This window comes from Mchenga conophoros, linkage group LG20 (genome assembly GCF_057382185.1).
Source record: "Mchenga conophoros isolate Kocher_MC1m ecotype Shallow Benthic linkage group LG20, M_conophoros_male_GT1.1, whole genome shotgun sequence".
NCBI classification, from domain to species: Eukaryota; Metazoa; Chordata; class Actinopteri; order Cichliformes; family Cichlidae; genus Mchenga; species Mchenga conophoros.
In genome coordinates, this window is record NC_140545.1 from 3,696,559 (window position 1) to 3,714,516 (window position 17,958).

At 40.0% G+C, this 17,958-nt stretch overlaps 2 protein-coding genes across 5 annotated transcripts in view; one reads left to right on the top strand and one right to left on the bottom strand.

Moving 5' to 3' along the window:
* The first annotated feature begins 398 nt into the window (after nt 1–398).
* srpk1a (SRSF protein kinase 1a) lies at nt 399–17,150 on the top strand. Of its 4 annotated transcripts, XM_085258653.1 has the most exons (17): nt 399–544; nt 1,170–1,224; nt 7,772–7,899; nt 8,212–8,320; nt 8,460–8,547; nt 8,854–8,941; nt 9,446–9,552; nt 10,407–10,572; nt 10,659–10,684; nt 10,835–11,057; nt 11,161–11,544; nt 11,726–11,826; nt 12,140–12,247; nt 12,495–12,564; nt 14,293–14,385; nt 15,374–15,466; nt 15,781–17,150. In XM_085258653.1, the coding sequence occupies exons 1-17, from the start codon at nt 532–534 to the stop codon at nt 15,963–15,965; spliced, it is 2,037 nt and encodes a 678-aa protein (XP_085114779.1). In that variant the 5' UTR covers nt 399–531; the 3' UTR covers nt 15,966–17,150. The 4 variants fall into 4 exon arrangements, with proteins under 4 accessions (XP_085114779.1, XP_085114777.1, XP_085114776.1 ...); XM_085258651.1 differs by lacking the exon at nt 15,374–15,466; XM_085258650.1 differs by lacking the exon at nt 14,293–14,385.
* Nucleotides 17,151–17,232: 82 nt separating this feature from the next.
* lhfpl5b (LHFPL tetraspan subfamily member 5b) overlaps nt 17,233–17,958 on the bottom strand; it is a 47,138-nt gene continuing 46,412 nt past the window's right edge. Inside the window, exon 4 of the mRNA XM_085258658.1 lies at nt 17,233–17,330. Coding sequence (XP_085114784.1) covers nt 17,320–17,330 — 11 coding nt within the window. The 3' untranslated portion in view covers nt 17,233–17,319. The remainder of the gene's footprint in view (nt 17,331–17,958) is intronic.

Consider the following 17,958-nt stretch of genomic DNA (forward strand, 5'->3'; position numbering starts at 1 on the left):
AAAAAATACATGATAAAAAATATTGCACTTCGTTATCCGTGTAAAATATTTGGTAATACTAATATAGAAGCTATTAATTTGAGCCTGCCAATTCTATCAAGTGTCCAGCTATGTAAATTCCAGTCTGCCTTTTACCAAACCATGCAGTCAGCTTGTTCTGTACTGCTATCAGCATTCAGTATAACAAAGGTTACCAACACTTTAATATTAATCCCAATCTGGGCACAAACCACTGAATCACGTCACCAATCATGCCGTTCATTTAACCCACCTACCTACACTGCTGCCTTAGTTAAAACATGCACGAAAGGTAAATAAAAGGTTAAATTCCTGAGCTGCACGGCTATCAGTGAGGCTGCTTTAAATACTTCTTTATAAGGCAGTTTGCCCTAAAATCCATAAAAACGGTTTGATACACGGGCAGAGACGTCACCAGAGAAGCTTCCCTTCGACATAGCAAGCCAGTGCGCATGCGTGGAACATTCGATCACTGGCTGTGTAGCTAACTGCTAAGCTACGGATCCAGCCGACATGGAGAGGAAAGGTAAATCTTCACGCGACACGTTGCACGCTGTGTGACTGGTGTAACACATTGTGTGTGCGGTTTGCCGTTACAGTCGATGTTGTCGTGCAGTGACAAATATAAAAACATTATTTTTCGCCGAGCAGCATACATTGTGATACGCGGTTTAATTGAACGCGTCTGTCGCGCACTGAGCTGGAGCGCTAGCCCTCTAGACGTTAGCTTTAGCTTCAATAGGACATGTCAGGATTAGCTCGATACATTTAGCTCTCCAGCTCCTTCCATTTTAAACACAGCCCGTAACACCGGCCACGATAACCGTGCATTCATGTATGAGTCCATAATTAGCCGCTGTAGTGGCTGAAATCACTTCACGCCACATTGCCGTGTTTGAGACGAGCGTTGCCTAGGTGGGAAGCTCAGTGATGTAACTTAACGTTGGATGGGTTCTGGCAAACCGACACATGCACTGACACTGATTTTAGATACTGTTAGGTGCAAACATGACCCAACACGGTGCATATGAACGTTGGAGTGAGGTAATTGTTTATTTCAGATGGCTTCATTTGTTTTGTCGTGAGTGTCAGCTGGAAATCAAGAAGGCAAACAGACAATGGTTTTTCTATTCTTTTTGTTGTTGTTGCAGTGCTGGCACTCCAGGCGAGGAAGAAAAGGGTGAAAGCAAAGAAAACCAACAAAAAGTGAGTCACTGCTCCATTTAAATGTCATTCCCTCTTATGTGTGTCCCGTTTTTCAGGACACCCGCACATGAACAAGTATTTTGTCAGCTGTACTCAATCAAAGCAGATTGTTTGTTGCACTTTGGTGTATTTGCTGCTGTTCTGACATTGGAGAAGCTGTTAAAGGCCTTTGACTGCTTGTTTGCACTTAAACTTTGTTTTGGTCTGCACACGCCACAGCTTATTCTTTTTGCTCTACAGTGCTTTAGTAAAAAAAACAAAAAACACAAGTTTTGGGTGCTCTGTAAGCCATACCAGGAATATAATACTTAAACGCTGTGATCACCTGAAAATATTTCTGAATGATTAGTTGCTGTAAATAGGGCTGTCAAGCGTTGATCTCCAGTACCGATTGTTTTGGTGTGCCCAACAATCTACTAATCATGCCTGCACCAGTGGCATCCTCCAGAGCGTTACATAACAGCCAGTGCTATATTTAAAACAAGAGAATGAAGAAGCCCACATCAGCCCACCGAAGCATGGTGTTTAACTGAAAACAGCACCATTGAGGATACTCTCCTCCTGACAGCATTATCTTCATGGCGCATACTTGAATGTTTTATTAGCCGTAAGAATCATGTGATACCAAGAAACTAAATGCAACTTAAAGCAGAGCAGCTGCATTCTGCAGTAATCCTAGCACAATGGGCACTGCATGTATAGACGAACAAAACAACCTCAGAGGATATAATGGAGTGGACTGGTTAATGTTTTGAAGTGCTGTGAGAGTCTGAAGGAAAATGTGCATCAGACATTTGTCCTCACACCCAAAAGGATGAGGCTCATTAAAACAAGGTGCACACACCCAATATTAAAGCTTTTTATAATGAAAGGATGACTAACTGAGACTGGCTCTGCATTCAAATATGCTTCATCTGCTTTCTCTCTCTGTGAATGAAAATGCATGAGTATGTAATTTAGACGATGTATTTATTTGCATTTTGAAGTGAATTTGAAAAGCCATGCATTTACCTCTCAAGATGCAAAAAATGTTTTAAAATGTGTTAATAATCCAGCAGTGTAAATGTTAAAGCAGACAACACGAGAACTGTACAGATAATCAGTATTAAATTACTGCCTTGTTTTTACCAGCTTTATGATTTAAAATATAATGAATGCGTTTCAGATTCAAAGCTTGATTAGAAAGTCAAGATTCATATCAAGTAATTATTTGAATCAGTTTATTTTGTCATCCTTGGGCAAACATGCACCGCTTCAGCTGACCATGTCAGGCACAAAGAAGTAGGTTGCAGGATTATGTAGAAAACCAGCAGCTCATTTGTGAAACACTGCAGCCCAGTTGTAGGAATTTAGTTGAATGTGATCTCTGCTCTCTTGGCTCCAGTAGAGATGAGCAGGCTTAATCTGCTCTGTGGAGGAAGTAACATCAGGCTGTTTGGCTTTCAAGTAAATATTAGGAACTGAATTACTGGCAAAGGCAGAATGTATGTGGTGACACATATAAACATGGAAAGAATATGTTCTGTTATTTAGGGCTTGCAGAGCCATGGAAAAAATATACAGAAATATGTTTCAAATATGCATTTAGAAAAGAATTGGTTGTCCTGTTTTCCATTATGTTGGGTTTGATCAATCTGTCGCTGGAGTTTTAGTCAAAATGAAAGTCTGCACACAGCGATTTATATTTGAAAAATGTAATATGCACAGACGTTTCATTTGTCTGACTGCTTGACACAATGACCGTATAACTCACTTAGTAATTTTGGAACATAATTTGTTTGCAGGCTTGTACTTCTGCTCGTAATGTAGCCACAGTTTTCTGTCCCCTTATTCTGGAAACTTCTCAGTATTCAGTCTGATTCAGCAAGGTTGATGTTGCCTTTCATAATGCGGATACACACACGCACACATTAGGCCTGCAGTAAAGTAAGCTGAGTGCAGCATGCGTTTCTTTAAATGCCTTCTTTAATTTGGTTGTGTGATATTCCTTGGCAGAAAGCGCGTCAGTGTGGTATTATTGTGGTAGGGTTGTTTTGACAGGCCAACTTCTTGTTTTGGTTTAAACTATGGTTAAAAGCAGATGTTCAAATCCAGTTTTAAAAAATAAATAAATAAATAAATCATTGACAGCGATTTAGATGGTATTTGCTTCCATTTTCTGCTTGCAGTTTGTCACTGCCAGCGCTCGGTTACACATTTAGGAGTCTTTATTAATATAATAACCGTTTGTGAATATTTTAATAGTTAAATATTGCTTAGATAGCTGCAAGATTTGTTTGAAACAAAGTTTTAGACACACCTTGCTATTTTGTTAAAACTAATTAAACTTGGTTGGAACAGTCGCTCATTAATCTTTCTTTACTGATAACAAGGTCAAAGCAACAAACTGGAGGCAATTACACTGAAACTTGTGGTTTAATTTCAAGGGGACATGATCCAAATTAACAGCCTGCTATGACTTTAATGGACTTTTATCTGCTACTGCTCTATTGTTTTGCCTTGCAAATATTTGCCTTTAATGTGGGTTTATGTTTGGTTAAGTAACTGTCAAACTACTGTAATACTTCAAAACTGTTTTATTTATTTATGGTCATATGACAAAACATTACATGCCAAAAATACTCACTCTGCCATTGAATTCTGGTGTTCCAGTCATGTCCATAGATGTATAAAATAAGGCACCTGCAGACGTGTCTATAAAAATTTGTGAAACAGTGGCTCGCTCTCAGGAACTCGGTGAAATCCAGCGTCAGGGCTCGCAAAATTTCAAAATCTCTGGTAGCCCTTCGGGCAGACACTCTTCAGTTTTTGGTAGCCCAAAATAAATTTAAGTAGCCTGGAAAAAAAAAAAAAAGGACAATTTTTTGATTGACTTAAAAAATTGTTAAAACACAAATTACAACAACTGTAAAAAAAATACAATCATCAACTCAAATATTTGGCCCTAATTGAACAGAAATGTCTATGAACTTGTAAGAACTGTGTAGAACATGGATCAGTCTGTGTCAGATCCTGAATCTGACATTTCCACTGAAGTCACGGGTAAGAGGTAAGTGGAACCAAGATCTAGGCCATTTGCTTTGTTTGCAAAGGCTGCTAAATTTTGCCAAAGGTAGTTCACGCTTTGCAACATCGCGCTGTTCTAAACAGCTTTTTCTTCTGCGTTTCTTCTGGACTTCTTGTTGTGCTTGGTTTATTTTTAGTAGTTTTTTTGCAATTGGCGTTTGTTCTGGGAAAGATACTGCAGACTGAGCAATAATGCATTTCTTGCATTTCTCATGGGTTCTAATGGGGTCTTTCTTAAAATTACTGGTCCCAGTAACAAAGGTGCTTGTCAACTAGGAAATCGAGGGAAACTCAAGACACACCCGTCAGAACATTGTTATTTAGCTCGTCATATTCCAGCCACAGAAATTCTTTTGTCCATGAAACCAAAAAAAAGCTGCACTTTTGTTTTTGCCTCATAGCCTGATTTGTCACAACTTTTCCGTTTTGTGGTCGGCTTTTCTTTGGCTGTCCCTTCTTCACCCTCACCTGTCTTATTTGGCTCTGCAGAACTAAAATACCTGCGTAAATCAATCTGCTTTTACACAGGCACTTGCATAATGATCAGCGATTCTCTGCGCATTCAACCTGCATCACATGTTTAAGCTTGCTGCGGGAGATTTCACTTGTCACGTTTGAATAGTAAGCTAATGAGTGATAAGACGATGTCAGAGGAATTGGTGCGCAATTAATCCGTCACTCACCAGTCAGTAGCTGCCGCTCTCTATTCAGTCTGCGCTATCGCAAAGTGAAGCAAAAAACAAGCGGAAATTCAAACGCGATTTCAATATGTCACATACTGACAGCTACGTTTGTGAAAGAATGCAAAAGCATTGACATTTTTTTTTTTTTTTTCTTCCTATGACAGCCTGACGGGCAGGGCTGAGATGGATTTTGGTAGCCCGACCAGAAAAATCGCTAGCCCCGGGACGTCGGGCTAGCGATTTTGCGAGCCCTGAGCGTGGTACCATGATAGGATGCCATCTGTGCAGCAAGTCCAGTTGTGAAATTTCTTCATTACTAAATATTCCAGAGTCAACTGTTAGTGGTATTATAATAAAGTGGAAGCGATTGGGAACAACACCAAGTTTGCCACTAAGTGGTAGGCCACATAAATTTACAGAGCAGGGTCACCAGATGCGGAGGTGCATAGTACACAGGTCACCAACTTTCTGCAGAGTCACTCGCTACGGACCTCCAAACTTCACGTGGCCTTCAGATTAGCTCAAGAAGAGTTTACAGAGAGCGTCATGGACTGGGTTTCCAGGAGCGAGCAGTTGCTTCCAAGCCTCATGTCACCAAGTACAGTCCAGCGCATCAGATACAACTCTAGAGGAGTGGAGTTTTTTGGAGTGAAGACTCATGCTGTTCTCTCTGTCTGGTAATCTGATGGATGAGTCTGGGTTTGGTAGTAGCCAGAGAAACAGAACTTATCTGACTGCATTGTGCCAAGTATAAAGTTGGGGAAGGAACTATGGTGTGACGTTGTTTTTTCAAAACTTGTGCTCTGCCATTTAGTTTCAGTGAAAGGAACTCTTCTAGCCCCTTTTCACTAGTACCTGCATGATTTGACTCTGTTTCGGTCATTTTCAATTGCAATAAGTTACCGCTTAACATGTGTGGAGTATTTGTATGCGTCATGATCACCACAACAATGGAAAAGCATAGACCTGTTGCTCGGAGTACAACTTTTTGCCAATCTCGAGGGACCACAGTGGGAGGGTTTTTTTTCTTTCTTTTTTTTTCTTTCCATTTTCCTCGTTGCCACGTTTCAAAAATTAGTAGGTACTAAAATTGCCTATTACCATGGTACTACCACCTAATGGAAAACTCTAAAAACTGTGTTGAGCCGGCCCAAGTAGGTACAAGTGGGAAAACGGTTATTAATGCTTCAGCATACCAAGACAATGTTATGTTTCCAGCTTTGTGGGAACAGTTTGGGGATTCCTTCCTATTCCAACACCAGTGCACAAAGCAAGGTCCATGTCACCTCATGAGGAGTCCTCACCTCAACCCAAGTTAATTCATAGTTTCTTCATATTACACATATGCATTCTTTATTTTTATTTTTTTTAAAGAGGTAGTTGTGGGTTAATTGAAGTCTGCAATGAAAGATGACATATTACCCTGGAGTAAAGTTTTATTTGTGGTTGACATTTCACATTTTCAGTGATTGAAATGTGACTGTGGATGCTTACAGTTATAACCCTCCTTTATGATAGATTTATAAAACAGTTGTCTATTTGTAGCTTTATACATACACCAGATGTGCACCAATTATTTATTTTTTGCGATCAGCCCTGGTGTCGTTTGTTTAATCAGAATCAGAATCAGAATACTTTATTGATCCCTGGGGGAAATTATTTTTTGTTACAGTGCTCCATTTTAAACCAACATTAAGACAAGACAGACAATACGCTAACTAAGAATAGTACAATATATACATACATACATACATACATAAGTCACTTATAAATAAATATTTGGAAAAGAAACATGTGTAGTTGTAGCAGCAAACAGTGTGTTAAGTGGATGCGTTGTACAGGGAGATGGCCACAGGCAGGAATGATTTCCTGTGTCGTTCAGTGGTGCTTTTCGGTAATCTCAGTCTCTCACTGAACGAGCTCCTGTGACTGACCAACATGTCATGGAGTGGGTGGGAGGTGTTATCCAACATTGTCTTTATCTTGGACAGCATCCGCCTCTCCGACACCACCTTGAGGGAGTCCAGCTCCATCCCCACAACATTGCTGGCCTTACGGATCAGTTTATTAAGTCTGTTGGCATCTGCGACCCTCAGCCTGCTCCCCCAGCATGCAACAGCATAGAGGATCGCACTGGCCACCACAGACTCATAGAAACGAGTGGTTCCTGTCATGTTTGATTATTTTGTGTGAGAGGCTTTTTAATAAATGCTGTGTTATATGGGTTATGTTTATGCAACAAAAAACTTGGCTGATGAGGAAGTTCTTCCTGTCTCTAGTTAGCCGTTTATACAGGAGGTGATTTTGAAACATCTATGTCCATCACTGTGACTGATCATCCAGAGCAGGCACACTCTATGTTGGTGCTTGGCTAACATGATTATGTTGTTCAGTAAAGTATTAGTGTTAGAGTGAATTACTCAGTTGCTAATGCTAGCTAGTTAATGCCACTTACTTTTTCAGCCAATTAAGGTCAGATCCCAGGAGAGGCAGGAGAACGTTCCCACTGCTTTGTAATGCATCTGTTTAAGTTAAACTGTACAGCTGTTCACCATTTCTGCAGTGTTTTTGGAAGTAAAAGGTTGAGCTTTGATTCTTTCTTGCTATGTAGAAGAGTCGAACTCATCGGTTATCAATGAGCTGCAGTCTTGTTCAGTTAGTCTCACCCGCATGTCCTGTAATAAAATCCTCTCATCCTGGGCACGCCTTATTGTTGAGCTAATATTTGATAAATGGACGGTAAATGCATCAGAGCTCTGTTCCATCGACGTCTTTCATAATTGTTGTTGTCCCATCAGGCAGCCAGCCAATCCCAGAGCTCGACAGCATCCTCAGGCTGAAGCCTCCCCTCAGGAACCTGAGGAACCTGAAGAGATCCTTGGCTCTGATGATGAAGAGCAGGAGGACCCCAATGACTACTGCAAAGGTGGGTTCCTCTTTACTTTTTGCATTCAAAGGCACACTATATTGCACTGTATTTGATTAACTACTCTTTCAAGTTTTTTTTTGTTTGTTTGTTTTTTTCCCCAGTAGAAAAATGATAACAGAGTATTAGCGATTCGCACCTTAGTTTAAACAGATAAATCAATATTTGATTTGACTGTTTCAATAAATGGTGTCGCTTTGGTTAGTTGTGACCTGTTATTACAGTGAATGTAAATGCACTGGCTGTTCTGTATACATGCATACATGCTCACCTCTTTATTTATCTAAGCAGCTTGAATTTCTTATCTTTTAGGTGGCTACCACCATGTGAAAGTAGGAGACCTTTATAATGGAAAATACCATGTAATTCGGAAGCTCGGCTGGGGACACTTCTCCACCGTGTGGCTCGCCTGGGATATTCAGTATGAGAAAAACTTTACTGCATATTTGTAATTCATGTTTTGTTTTTGAGACTTGACATTGGATTCCAGATGCAGCAGCAGCTGGCTCAGACGGTTTACTTTGCTTCCTATTAGTGAACATTACATTCTGTGGTTGCAGGGTAAAGAGGTTTGTTGCAATGAAGGTGGTGAAGAGCGCGGAGCACTACACAGAAACAGCACTGGATGAGATAAAACTGCTCAGATCTGTGAGTATCAGATTTAATTGCATGCAGTAGGTTTTGATGAAATATGTAATCAGTAAGCGCAGGAAGTGTTCACTAATTAGTTGTGGGGATATCTGGAGATGCATCAGAGTGTACAGCAACGTGGTGCAAGGACAGCAGGGCATTGCTTACACTACAGCTTTTACACATTATTCATGCACTCGGCTTGCATGTCTTCCAGCACGCATGTTCACACAGTTTTACATGTAAATGATGTGTGTGGATCCCACAACAAAATATATATATTTTTTTCTTCTCTTTTTTTTCTTTTTCTTTTTTTGTCTGTAGGTAAGAAACTCTGACACGAATGATCCCAACCGAGAGATGGTAGTCCAGCTTCTAGATGACTTCAAGATCTCTGGCGTCAATGGAACTCGTATCCTTCACAGCCAGATATAACAGATGTTTCCTGGTTTTTATTATTAGTCACATTTGATTTGTCAAATTACCTCCTGCTGGGAGGGGGAAAGTCCCCAAAACAAAAACTTTAGTCTTATTAGAAATGGGTTTTTTTTTTTTTGTTTGTTTTTTGAATGTACAGAACTTTCTTTCCCTTCGTGTCCATGTCAGCTAAAAAGCCGTACGCAAGTAAGAAAGTAAACAACAGGTGAGGGTGTGACAAATGGAATCTTATGTGTCCCAAACAGACCTCCACCCCCATCACAACACTTTAGTTGGGTAAGATCCCCTGAATGCCTGAGGGATTGCTGTAGCTGTAACACGAGAGGCTCTAACAAAAGCGTATGGGTTGCACATCTACGTGTCCTTTCTTCAGCACAATCAATGCCACTCCTCATTTAGGCAGTTGTTTTTTCCTTTGTTTGTTTTCAGTTTTGCTTTACCGCTATTACTTTGCCATCTTAACTGCTCCAATCTTCAGACGTCTGCATGGTGTTTGAGGTGTTAGGACATCACTTATTGAAATGGATAATAAAATCAAACTACCAAGGACTGCCCCTGGCTTGTGTGAAGAGCATCATACGGCAGGTAAAGTGAGACCCACAGGCACACCTTTTGAATGCCTATGACTCATCATTAAGGCTCAGTCGTTCACAAGAGTTGTGTAGCCTGCAGGCTGCACGATGGATGGAAAACAGTCAGGGTAGAAGAACTTTACATATTAACAGTAAGCTGCTTAACAAAACAGATTGGGAGTGAGGCAAAACTGAGGGGGCTTTTTTTCATGGTTAAACAAATGACTAATTCAGCAGTTAATTGCACAGCTCATCTGTGGATTAGTGTTGTTTATTCCACAGCTTTTTATTCGATGTCCTTTGAAAAACAGCAAATGTTTCTTTTATTAAAACTTTCTTAGATTGTTAAGCTTTTGTGTTCTCTTAAAGGGACCCTTTTATGCTTTCTTTATGTTCTGTTATATGCTGTGTTTGTTACATGGATGGATTTTCAATAAGCAGCACTAAGGCTAAAATAATGATAGTATCATTGTGTATTAAGTTAACTACAAACCAAACGCTCTGGCTTCAGACTGCCCTAGGGATTCTTTTTAAGATTTTCTTTTTTCCTAGTCTTGGCTCCTTTGCTTTAAAGAGAGAAGAGCTAAAATAGTGTGTTTCAGAGAGGATAAACTGACGGACTGCAGCAAAGCCAAATGTGATTAATAAGGATTATTTATGAACTCTGAGTTGTGCAAAGTTAGTATATTTGTTTCCAAGAAAAGAAAAACCTGAAAATTGATGCAATATGTTTTTCTTTTTAAAGTTTCCTTAAGTTTAGTTGGTAAAGGTTTTGTGTCCAAGTCAGTGTGATTGGTTAATTTGATCTACACAATCAGATAACCATTTTCCATTAATGTATTTTTTATTTTTTATTTTTTTTAAAAGGTTCTCCAAGGTCTGGACTACCTGCACACAAAGTGTCATATTATCCACACAGACATCAAGCCGGAGAACATCCTGATGAGCGTAGATGAGCCTTACGTACGGAGGCTTGCAGCTGAAGCCACAGAGTGGCAGAAGGCTGGGGCACCTCCTCCCTCTGGTTCAGCAAGTATGAGATGTGCATGCACACTCACTTTTATATCTGCATTCATAGGTTTAGTACAGGTTTTTACTTATCTCATGTTCTCTTTACAGTAAGCACAGCGCCAGTTCCAAAACAGGTACAAGACTTGTTTTTTTTTTTTTGTTTTTTTTTTACTCTCTGCTTAGATATTAGCCTCATGTTTTTAGGTTTGGTTTTGTTTTTTTAGTTTACTTTTAAATCAGTCCTACAAATGTGCAAACCTTTCCTTTGTTTTTGTCTTTGACAGACAGTAAAAATGTCCAAGAACAAGAAGAAGAAGTTAAAAAAGAAGCAGAAGCGGCAGGCGGAGCTGCTGGAGAAGTGCATCTTGGACCTTGAGGAAATGGAAAAGACCACAGAGATACGAGAGGATGATGAAGATGAAGACGACCCACAGACTGAAAAGGGACGAGCCTGTGCGCCTCTCAGACAGGTGTCTTTTGCGGAGATAGGAAAGGAGGAAACAGATGGTAAGACGCTAACATCAGAGAAGTAATGTGTTCTGCAAAATTTGCAAAGCAGCCAAAAAATCTGATATGAATCAACTGAAAATACATTTTCTGCTACTTTCAGGGAGCACTTTGAATGCAGATCACATGAGGGTGGGACCAGAGGAACTGTCTGAAATGAACTGTAATGGCCATGTGGAGGAGAGTGACTTCCAGCATAGCGATGAAGACCAACATAATGGCAATGCAGAGTGCACAGAACAGTGTGCCTCTCCAGAGGATCAACACGTGGAGTCTCCTCTCCACTCCATTTACAACGGTGTTGAGTCTACAGATTTCAATGATGTGTACACAGAGACTAAAGGAACTGGGGCTCGTAGCCGTGGAGTTACTGAGAAACGCTTTTCTGCTGGGCTGGAGGACAGAGAGCTGGAACAAGGCATTTTAGAAGAAGATGGTGAGGATGGGTCCAACTGTCACTATAGTAGCCAGGAAGATGCACGAAATGGTCAGTGAACCGAAATCGATTGGTTTAGGTTTTTAGAAGCTGTTTGCTGTAGCTGAGCTGCTTTGGAAATTTAACAAAAACCATGTGAACTTTGAACTACTTATGATTATACTTATCATTTATTCAGTGTTTATCCCATTGTTTTATTCAATGTCGCTGCTTCTCTCTGTGCTTTATAAAGGTAAGCTGACAGCAGGATCCCTGCTAGTTAACCCACTTGAGCCACTCAATGCAGACAAGATCAAGGTCAAGATTGCAGATTTGGGAAATGCCTGCTGGGTGGTGAGTAGCCTGCTAATGACCAAAGGGATTTCCTCATAAGTGATGAAACGGTACAGCCAGGGAGACATCGAGTGTCATCTAGCTACTGAAAGTAATGTTTCGGTATTCCTGCTTTTTATGGTTTTAAAATGAGAAATCATTTACCAGATGGGAGTGTGATCCAGATTTCAAATAGAGCATAGAGTCCATTTATAATTTCAAAATTTTTTATTCTCATGTAAAATATTTCTGTTTTTCAGTGTGTTATCGCTACACCTGATGAAACCTACTTGATATACGTTTGTGTTTTCGTATTTGTCTTTTTTCCTCTCAGCACAAGCACTTTACTGAAGACATCCAGACACGACAGTACCGGTCTCTAGAAGTACTTATTGGTTCTGGATACAGCACACCAGCTGATATTTGGAGCACAGCCTGTATGGTGAGAAATTTTCTCTGCATCAAACTATTTATATAGAGCCAAAAGGTGCTTAAACTCCCCCCAAAAACTGAATAGAACAAAAAAAATTTATCTGAAGGGGGAAAAAAAACCCCTCATTGTATCTTAAAGACTCAAGAAGTGTAATGAGAGTCTAGTCAGTGGTGGGAGGGATTTATTGAGATTTGGACAGATGGCTTCATACTGTTCTTTTTGTTTTTTCCCCTCCCTGTGTTTGTATTGTCCTCAGGCCTTTGAGCTTGCCACAGGGGACTACTTGTTTGAACCACATTCTGGGGAAGATTATTCCAGAGATGAAGGTATTGTCTGGTCTTCCTGTACATTCTGTTTTTAAAGTACAAGTTTTAACTGTAGATCATTAATTCTCAGAGCTCGATTTAGTAGATGTATTGAAATGTGTTTCACTAGTGAGTGGGACTTCTGTTTAGTATTACTGCTACTGTTAAAAGCACCATAGTGTTGTTAAATCTTCTGTTATCAGTGTTGAACTGTTGAATTATTTAAAATGTCCAATATGCATGCAAGTCCTCACCTTCACTGGAGCTCCAGTTACAGTGCACTTTGCACAGTGTTAACATGTTAATGAGGTGCTCCATTAATGGCTTCGAATTCAGAAGAAGAATTGTAAAGTATGAAAAGTATGAGCATTCCTGTGTGTATTTCCTATCTAGCAACTTGAGCCACTTCTTTACCGCACTGGAGATGGGGCCATCTCTTCAATTCTCTTCTCACCTTTTCCTCACCTCCTGGTTACTCATACTTTATGTTTAATCCATTTTCACCTCAAGTTTTAATTGAAACTAGGGCTGTACGATATGACCAAAATCTCATATCCCGATATAAGAATTCTATCGTCCGATAACGATATAAATCACAAAAATGTAACATTTTCTGTAAACTCTGTGAATCTTGGGCAGCTCGACTTGCGTGAAGTGTTTCCAGCTGCGCGTCGTGTAGCTGGAGTCGAGTGTTTTAACCGATGCATGAAACGATACATTTTTAGACATAAGTTGTAAAGGCCGCCGTTTTCTTTGTGAGTATTTATTACACGGCGTGCTGCGGGGAAAAGTCTGTTCTAACGTTTGAGTCTAAGGTTTATTTTTTAGCACCTGGCGGCTCTTTTTTTAATTCTCATCCGTAAATAATCTGCTCTTTCACGTGATTCAGTTTATTTTGAAAAGTCTCAACAGGATCTTGAGCTTTATTGTGGAAGGTTTATGTGGAACATAAACAAGCGGACACGCGATGCTGTTACCATCGTTGTTGCTAACCACAACGCATTAAAACAGGCGCTTGTCCGTCCGTAGTGTGGTTATATTAAATATAAGAGAAAGAGAGAACTTTAAGAAATTAATATAGCCACTACAGTGACCATCAAAACGATGAAAAATATTGCCGTAAACAGTTTATTTTGCGACACCACGAAACAAACGATAGCGTAAAATGAAACGATAGATGTTTTTATATCGTCATCCGATATATATCGTTATATCGAACAGCCCTAATTGAAACATAAGGTGAAAATGGAATTTTGGCTTGCTGCTTAGCTCAAAGTTTCCATATTAACTTGATTCTGCTCTGGCATGTCTGCTTTGTGCTGTCCTTCAACTTTGACTTTACTGGAACATCCTGCAGCTTTTTCACCTGCATAAACCATGGCTTACTGTTCTATAAATGCTTTGTGTTTAACGTTTTATTAGACTTTTAGTAAACTTGCATCAGTCTGCTTTTTATGTTTTACTGTATAGCTTTGAGGGCTGTGCTTTAATGCAGACTTCCCATCTTGCTTTATAGTTGTCATTTTTCTGAAATACAACAGTGAATGAGCTCCATGTGTTCAGATGTTTTCAGTAGGTTAATATAGGCTGTTGATACATGTGCTACTTGTAACACTAGGCTGTCATCATCATCATCATCCTTTGTTCCTAATACATTGTTCCACTTGACTGTTTGCCATCTCCTCTCCAAACTCCCTGTGACTTTCCATCTTCCTCCTCCTCTTCTCCTCTGATGTGCCTCATTTCCAGACCATCTTGCTCTCATGATTGAGTTGCTCGGTAAAATCCCCCGACACTATGCTCTGAGTGGAAAATACTCACAGGAATACTTCACCAAGAGAGGTACGCCAGCACCTCTGTCTTTGGCTCACTCTGGGAAAGGTGGACAAGGAGGGTCAAGGGAGGAGGTTAACTTCAGTCAGCACAATCAAATGGTTTTGTGCAGGCCCGTCATCAAAGCAAGAAACCAATAAATGCCAGCCTCTTTGAACCACTGATCACGATTCAAGTGTTCTGCCAAAGACTGCCTGGCAGAGCCTTGTACACTGCCTTTAGACATTTTGGCTAGGTGCTTGATGCTGTATTGGTCCCTGCTGAGGAGATTCAGAATGACCTTTTTCCTCTGCATGGAGTCCACTGCGCAACAACAGTCTTTTTATAAATGTAATTTAATCATTTAATGAAATCAATCACAGGAGGCAAAAAAGGCAAGAACCCTTTACTTTTATACGTCAGTGTATTTATGTCAGAATATAAAGTCTTAATGTGCTCAAAGTACACGTTTACAGAAATATGATAATTAATGTAAGATGGCTTTAATTAAGGATGTCTATAAGGGATTAACTGACAGTCTTGATGTAAACCTTTTAAGGTCCCTGAGTGGGAGTTGTTTTGTTGATATGTACCAAGGTTACTGCAAATGTTAAGACCTCTGTTACAGTTACGGATGAAATGACAGCGAAGTTGATGAATAATTAACACGAAGTACAAAAACATGATTTTCATTATCTGGGCCTGTCTTGTCAATCTAGTTGCAGGGTGAATTTGTGGTGGGAATTATTTTTGTTCTGAGAAACTTTAGTGGAAAAACCCCAAACTGAACAATAAAAAAGAGCTAAAGGTTAATGAACTGCTCTGTTTTATAACTTTCTAACTTCTGGTTTTACACCACGTCCTCTGCCAACAGTGAGGCTGGTGTGTGTGACGTCACCCAGACCTCTCTCCCTCTGCCCTCCACCCACACACCCAGAGTGGGCCTGTGACTGGGTCCACTGTCTGATGAATCTGTTTGTCTTGTCTGTCTTTTTTCTTGCAACTGTCTGCTGTATAGACCATATAGCACTGATCATTGAGCTGCTGGGGAGTGTCCCACGCAAACTCATAATGTCCGGCAAATATTCCAAGGATTTTTTCACCAAGAAAGGTAAAACGGAAGCTTTACTGTCAAGATTCGAGTGAGAGTTACTGACTGTGCTTTGGAATATTCCCTACTTGAATCCCAATTGCTGCTTATTCATACATTTGAATATACATGTAAAAATGTCTCCAGTGGATATTACAGTTCAAAAGAACAGGCCTTCTTTAAAAGGCAATTACAAGGTAACTATTTAATCAGTGTCATTTGTTAAGACTATGTGGAGTTATGCAGACATGACTGCCCTTGAAGTGAAGTTTAAAATGGGGAAGTTGTTGTACTCTGTAGTGGTGTGGTTCTGATGCAGTGCTGTCTGTCTGCAGGTGATTTGAAACACATCACTAAGTTGAAGCCGTGGGGACTGCTGGAGGTGCTGATCGACAAATACGAGTGGCCCCGTGAAGAAGCAGAGTGCTTCACTGACTTCCTTCTTCCCATGCTGGAGCTTATTCCAGAGAAAAGGGCCACGGCCGCAGAGTGCTTGCGCCACCCCTGGCTCGCCCTCTAGTGGACACCTCCAGCTATCGAACCTCCCTTCCCTCCCACCTCCTCCAGAGACTGCAACAGATCACTTTCCAGTTTGGGCATATCAGATGGATATTTATTTTTCTTCTTTTTTTGGTTAGATGTTTTGAATTTGTTCTTGTTTTTGAGCTAATGCTTCTGTGTACATTTGCTTTGAATTAGTTGGTTCTCAGTGTGATGTCAGGAATCCAGTGGATTTTTTTATTTTTTATTATTACTTTGTGCTCATGTTGGCTCAAACTGCTGTGCTCCGTTCACCCTTCTAAGGAAGTCTGTCATTGTACTGCTAGTGACTCATCCTTGTTTGTTACACTCCTGCACTAAAACCTGAACAAACCAAGGATATGTAGCCGTTATTGGTCATTTTTGTTCCCTAAAACTCTTTTCCCACATCTTTTCAGTAGTGACTTAAAAAACAAAAAAAAAACAAAAAAAAAAACAAATCTCATTCAACATTTGAAATACATTTTGTATTTGTAATGAAGGTTTTAGGAAGTTTCACACTGGGCTGACATGTACACTGACTTTGGGTAACTTTCATTTCATGCATTTCTTCAGGCAGGGTCACTGTTTGATTAAAGTAGGTCATGTTTAGCCATATCGATTCCGTTGTCACCCGGTATTTAGTATCCTTAGTTAATTATAATAGGGATCTTTCATTTTCATGGGAGGCTGGTATTCTCATCCACCTATTACAATTCAGGTATATAGTATTTTAAAGGTTTCAACAAGACAACATGTTAAGAAGCCCAATCTTAAGGAGAGAAAAAAAGTGAAAATAAACTGTATATATCTGTACCAAAGAGTTTGCCTTGATGTATATTACAGTTATGTACAGTTTTTAACAAATCTTATATCTTAGCTAAAATTGTTTAGCTGGGTAGCTGTGTTTTAATAAAGCGTATGGAAGGTGTGTTTGAGATCAGTTGTATGTGTGGTCAACTGTTCAATGTCACTGTTTTTACCATAGAAATGGTGAGATCTGATATTATGTCATGGTGTCCCAAAAAGATCATATCCAAGTAACCTATGTTATCTGTCGAAACCTATGGGGGGGAAAAACAAAAACTTACATTGGTGTCAGATTCAAGAACATAAACTCTGTGTGAGTTGTCGACTTACAAAGCTGTACAACACACCATACAATAAAACAGATCTTCATACAATACATGATTTCTGTGGGCTTGTTTATTGGGTATTGTGAAATATATATAGTAAAATAAGGAAGCACAAAATCTTATTAATCAAAACCACAGTAAACATTAGACGACAAGAGAGGTGAAAACCCAAAGTGCATCATGGTATTTTACACTGGCTCTGAAGGTCTGTGGATTCAATCAAGGGTTTTCTGTAAAAGAGAAACAAAAGAAATGTTTGTGGACACCAGGGCTGAAATGGTTTGACCATGTGCAGAGAAGGGACTGGATATGTTGGACACAGGATGTTGAACATGGATCTACCAGGCAGGAGGTAAAGGGGAAAGAGCGCAGAGGAGGATATGGAGAGAGTTGGTGTAACAGAGAAGAAAGCTAGGGATCAGGCGAGATGGAGGAAAATGATTTTCTGTGGGTAAGCCCTAAAGGGAGCAGATTTAACAAGAAAAAGATTTAATGGACTTCAGCCACTGGGACACTGGGCAAATTATGGCAACAAATAACTGTAAAACTGCTCATTTGACAAAGTTTAGATTAGACCAAAGTGAAGATATTTGGTGGTTCATAAAAACCCAAACATGGCATGTCTGCACAAACACCTCATACCAACTGTAAAGCACGGTGGTGGATCTGTCTGACAGCTGAAGCTTGGCTGAAAATGGGTCATTCAACATGACAAGAATCCCAAGCACAGCAGCAAATCTACAAGAAAACAGCTGTAATGGCAAACTGAAAGCCCAGAAAGTCCGGACCTCAACCTGACTCAAATACTGTGGTGGGATTTCTTGAGATCTGTGTACAATTAAATGGCTGCAATGAACT

Excerpts from the sequence above, each read along its gene's own strand:
- srpk1a (XM_085258653.1), top strand. Across the intron at positions 7,900-8,211 it reads CCCCAATGACTACTGCAAAG|GTGGCTACCACCATGTGAAA; the intron begins GTGGGTTCCTCT and ends CTTATCTTTTAG. Across the intron at positions 10,573-10,658 it reads TCCTCCCTCTGGTTCAGCAA|TAAGCACAGCGCCAGTTCCA; the intron begins GTATGAGATGTG and ends TTCTCTTTACAG.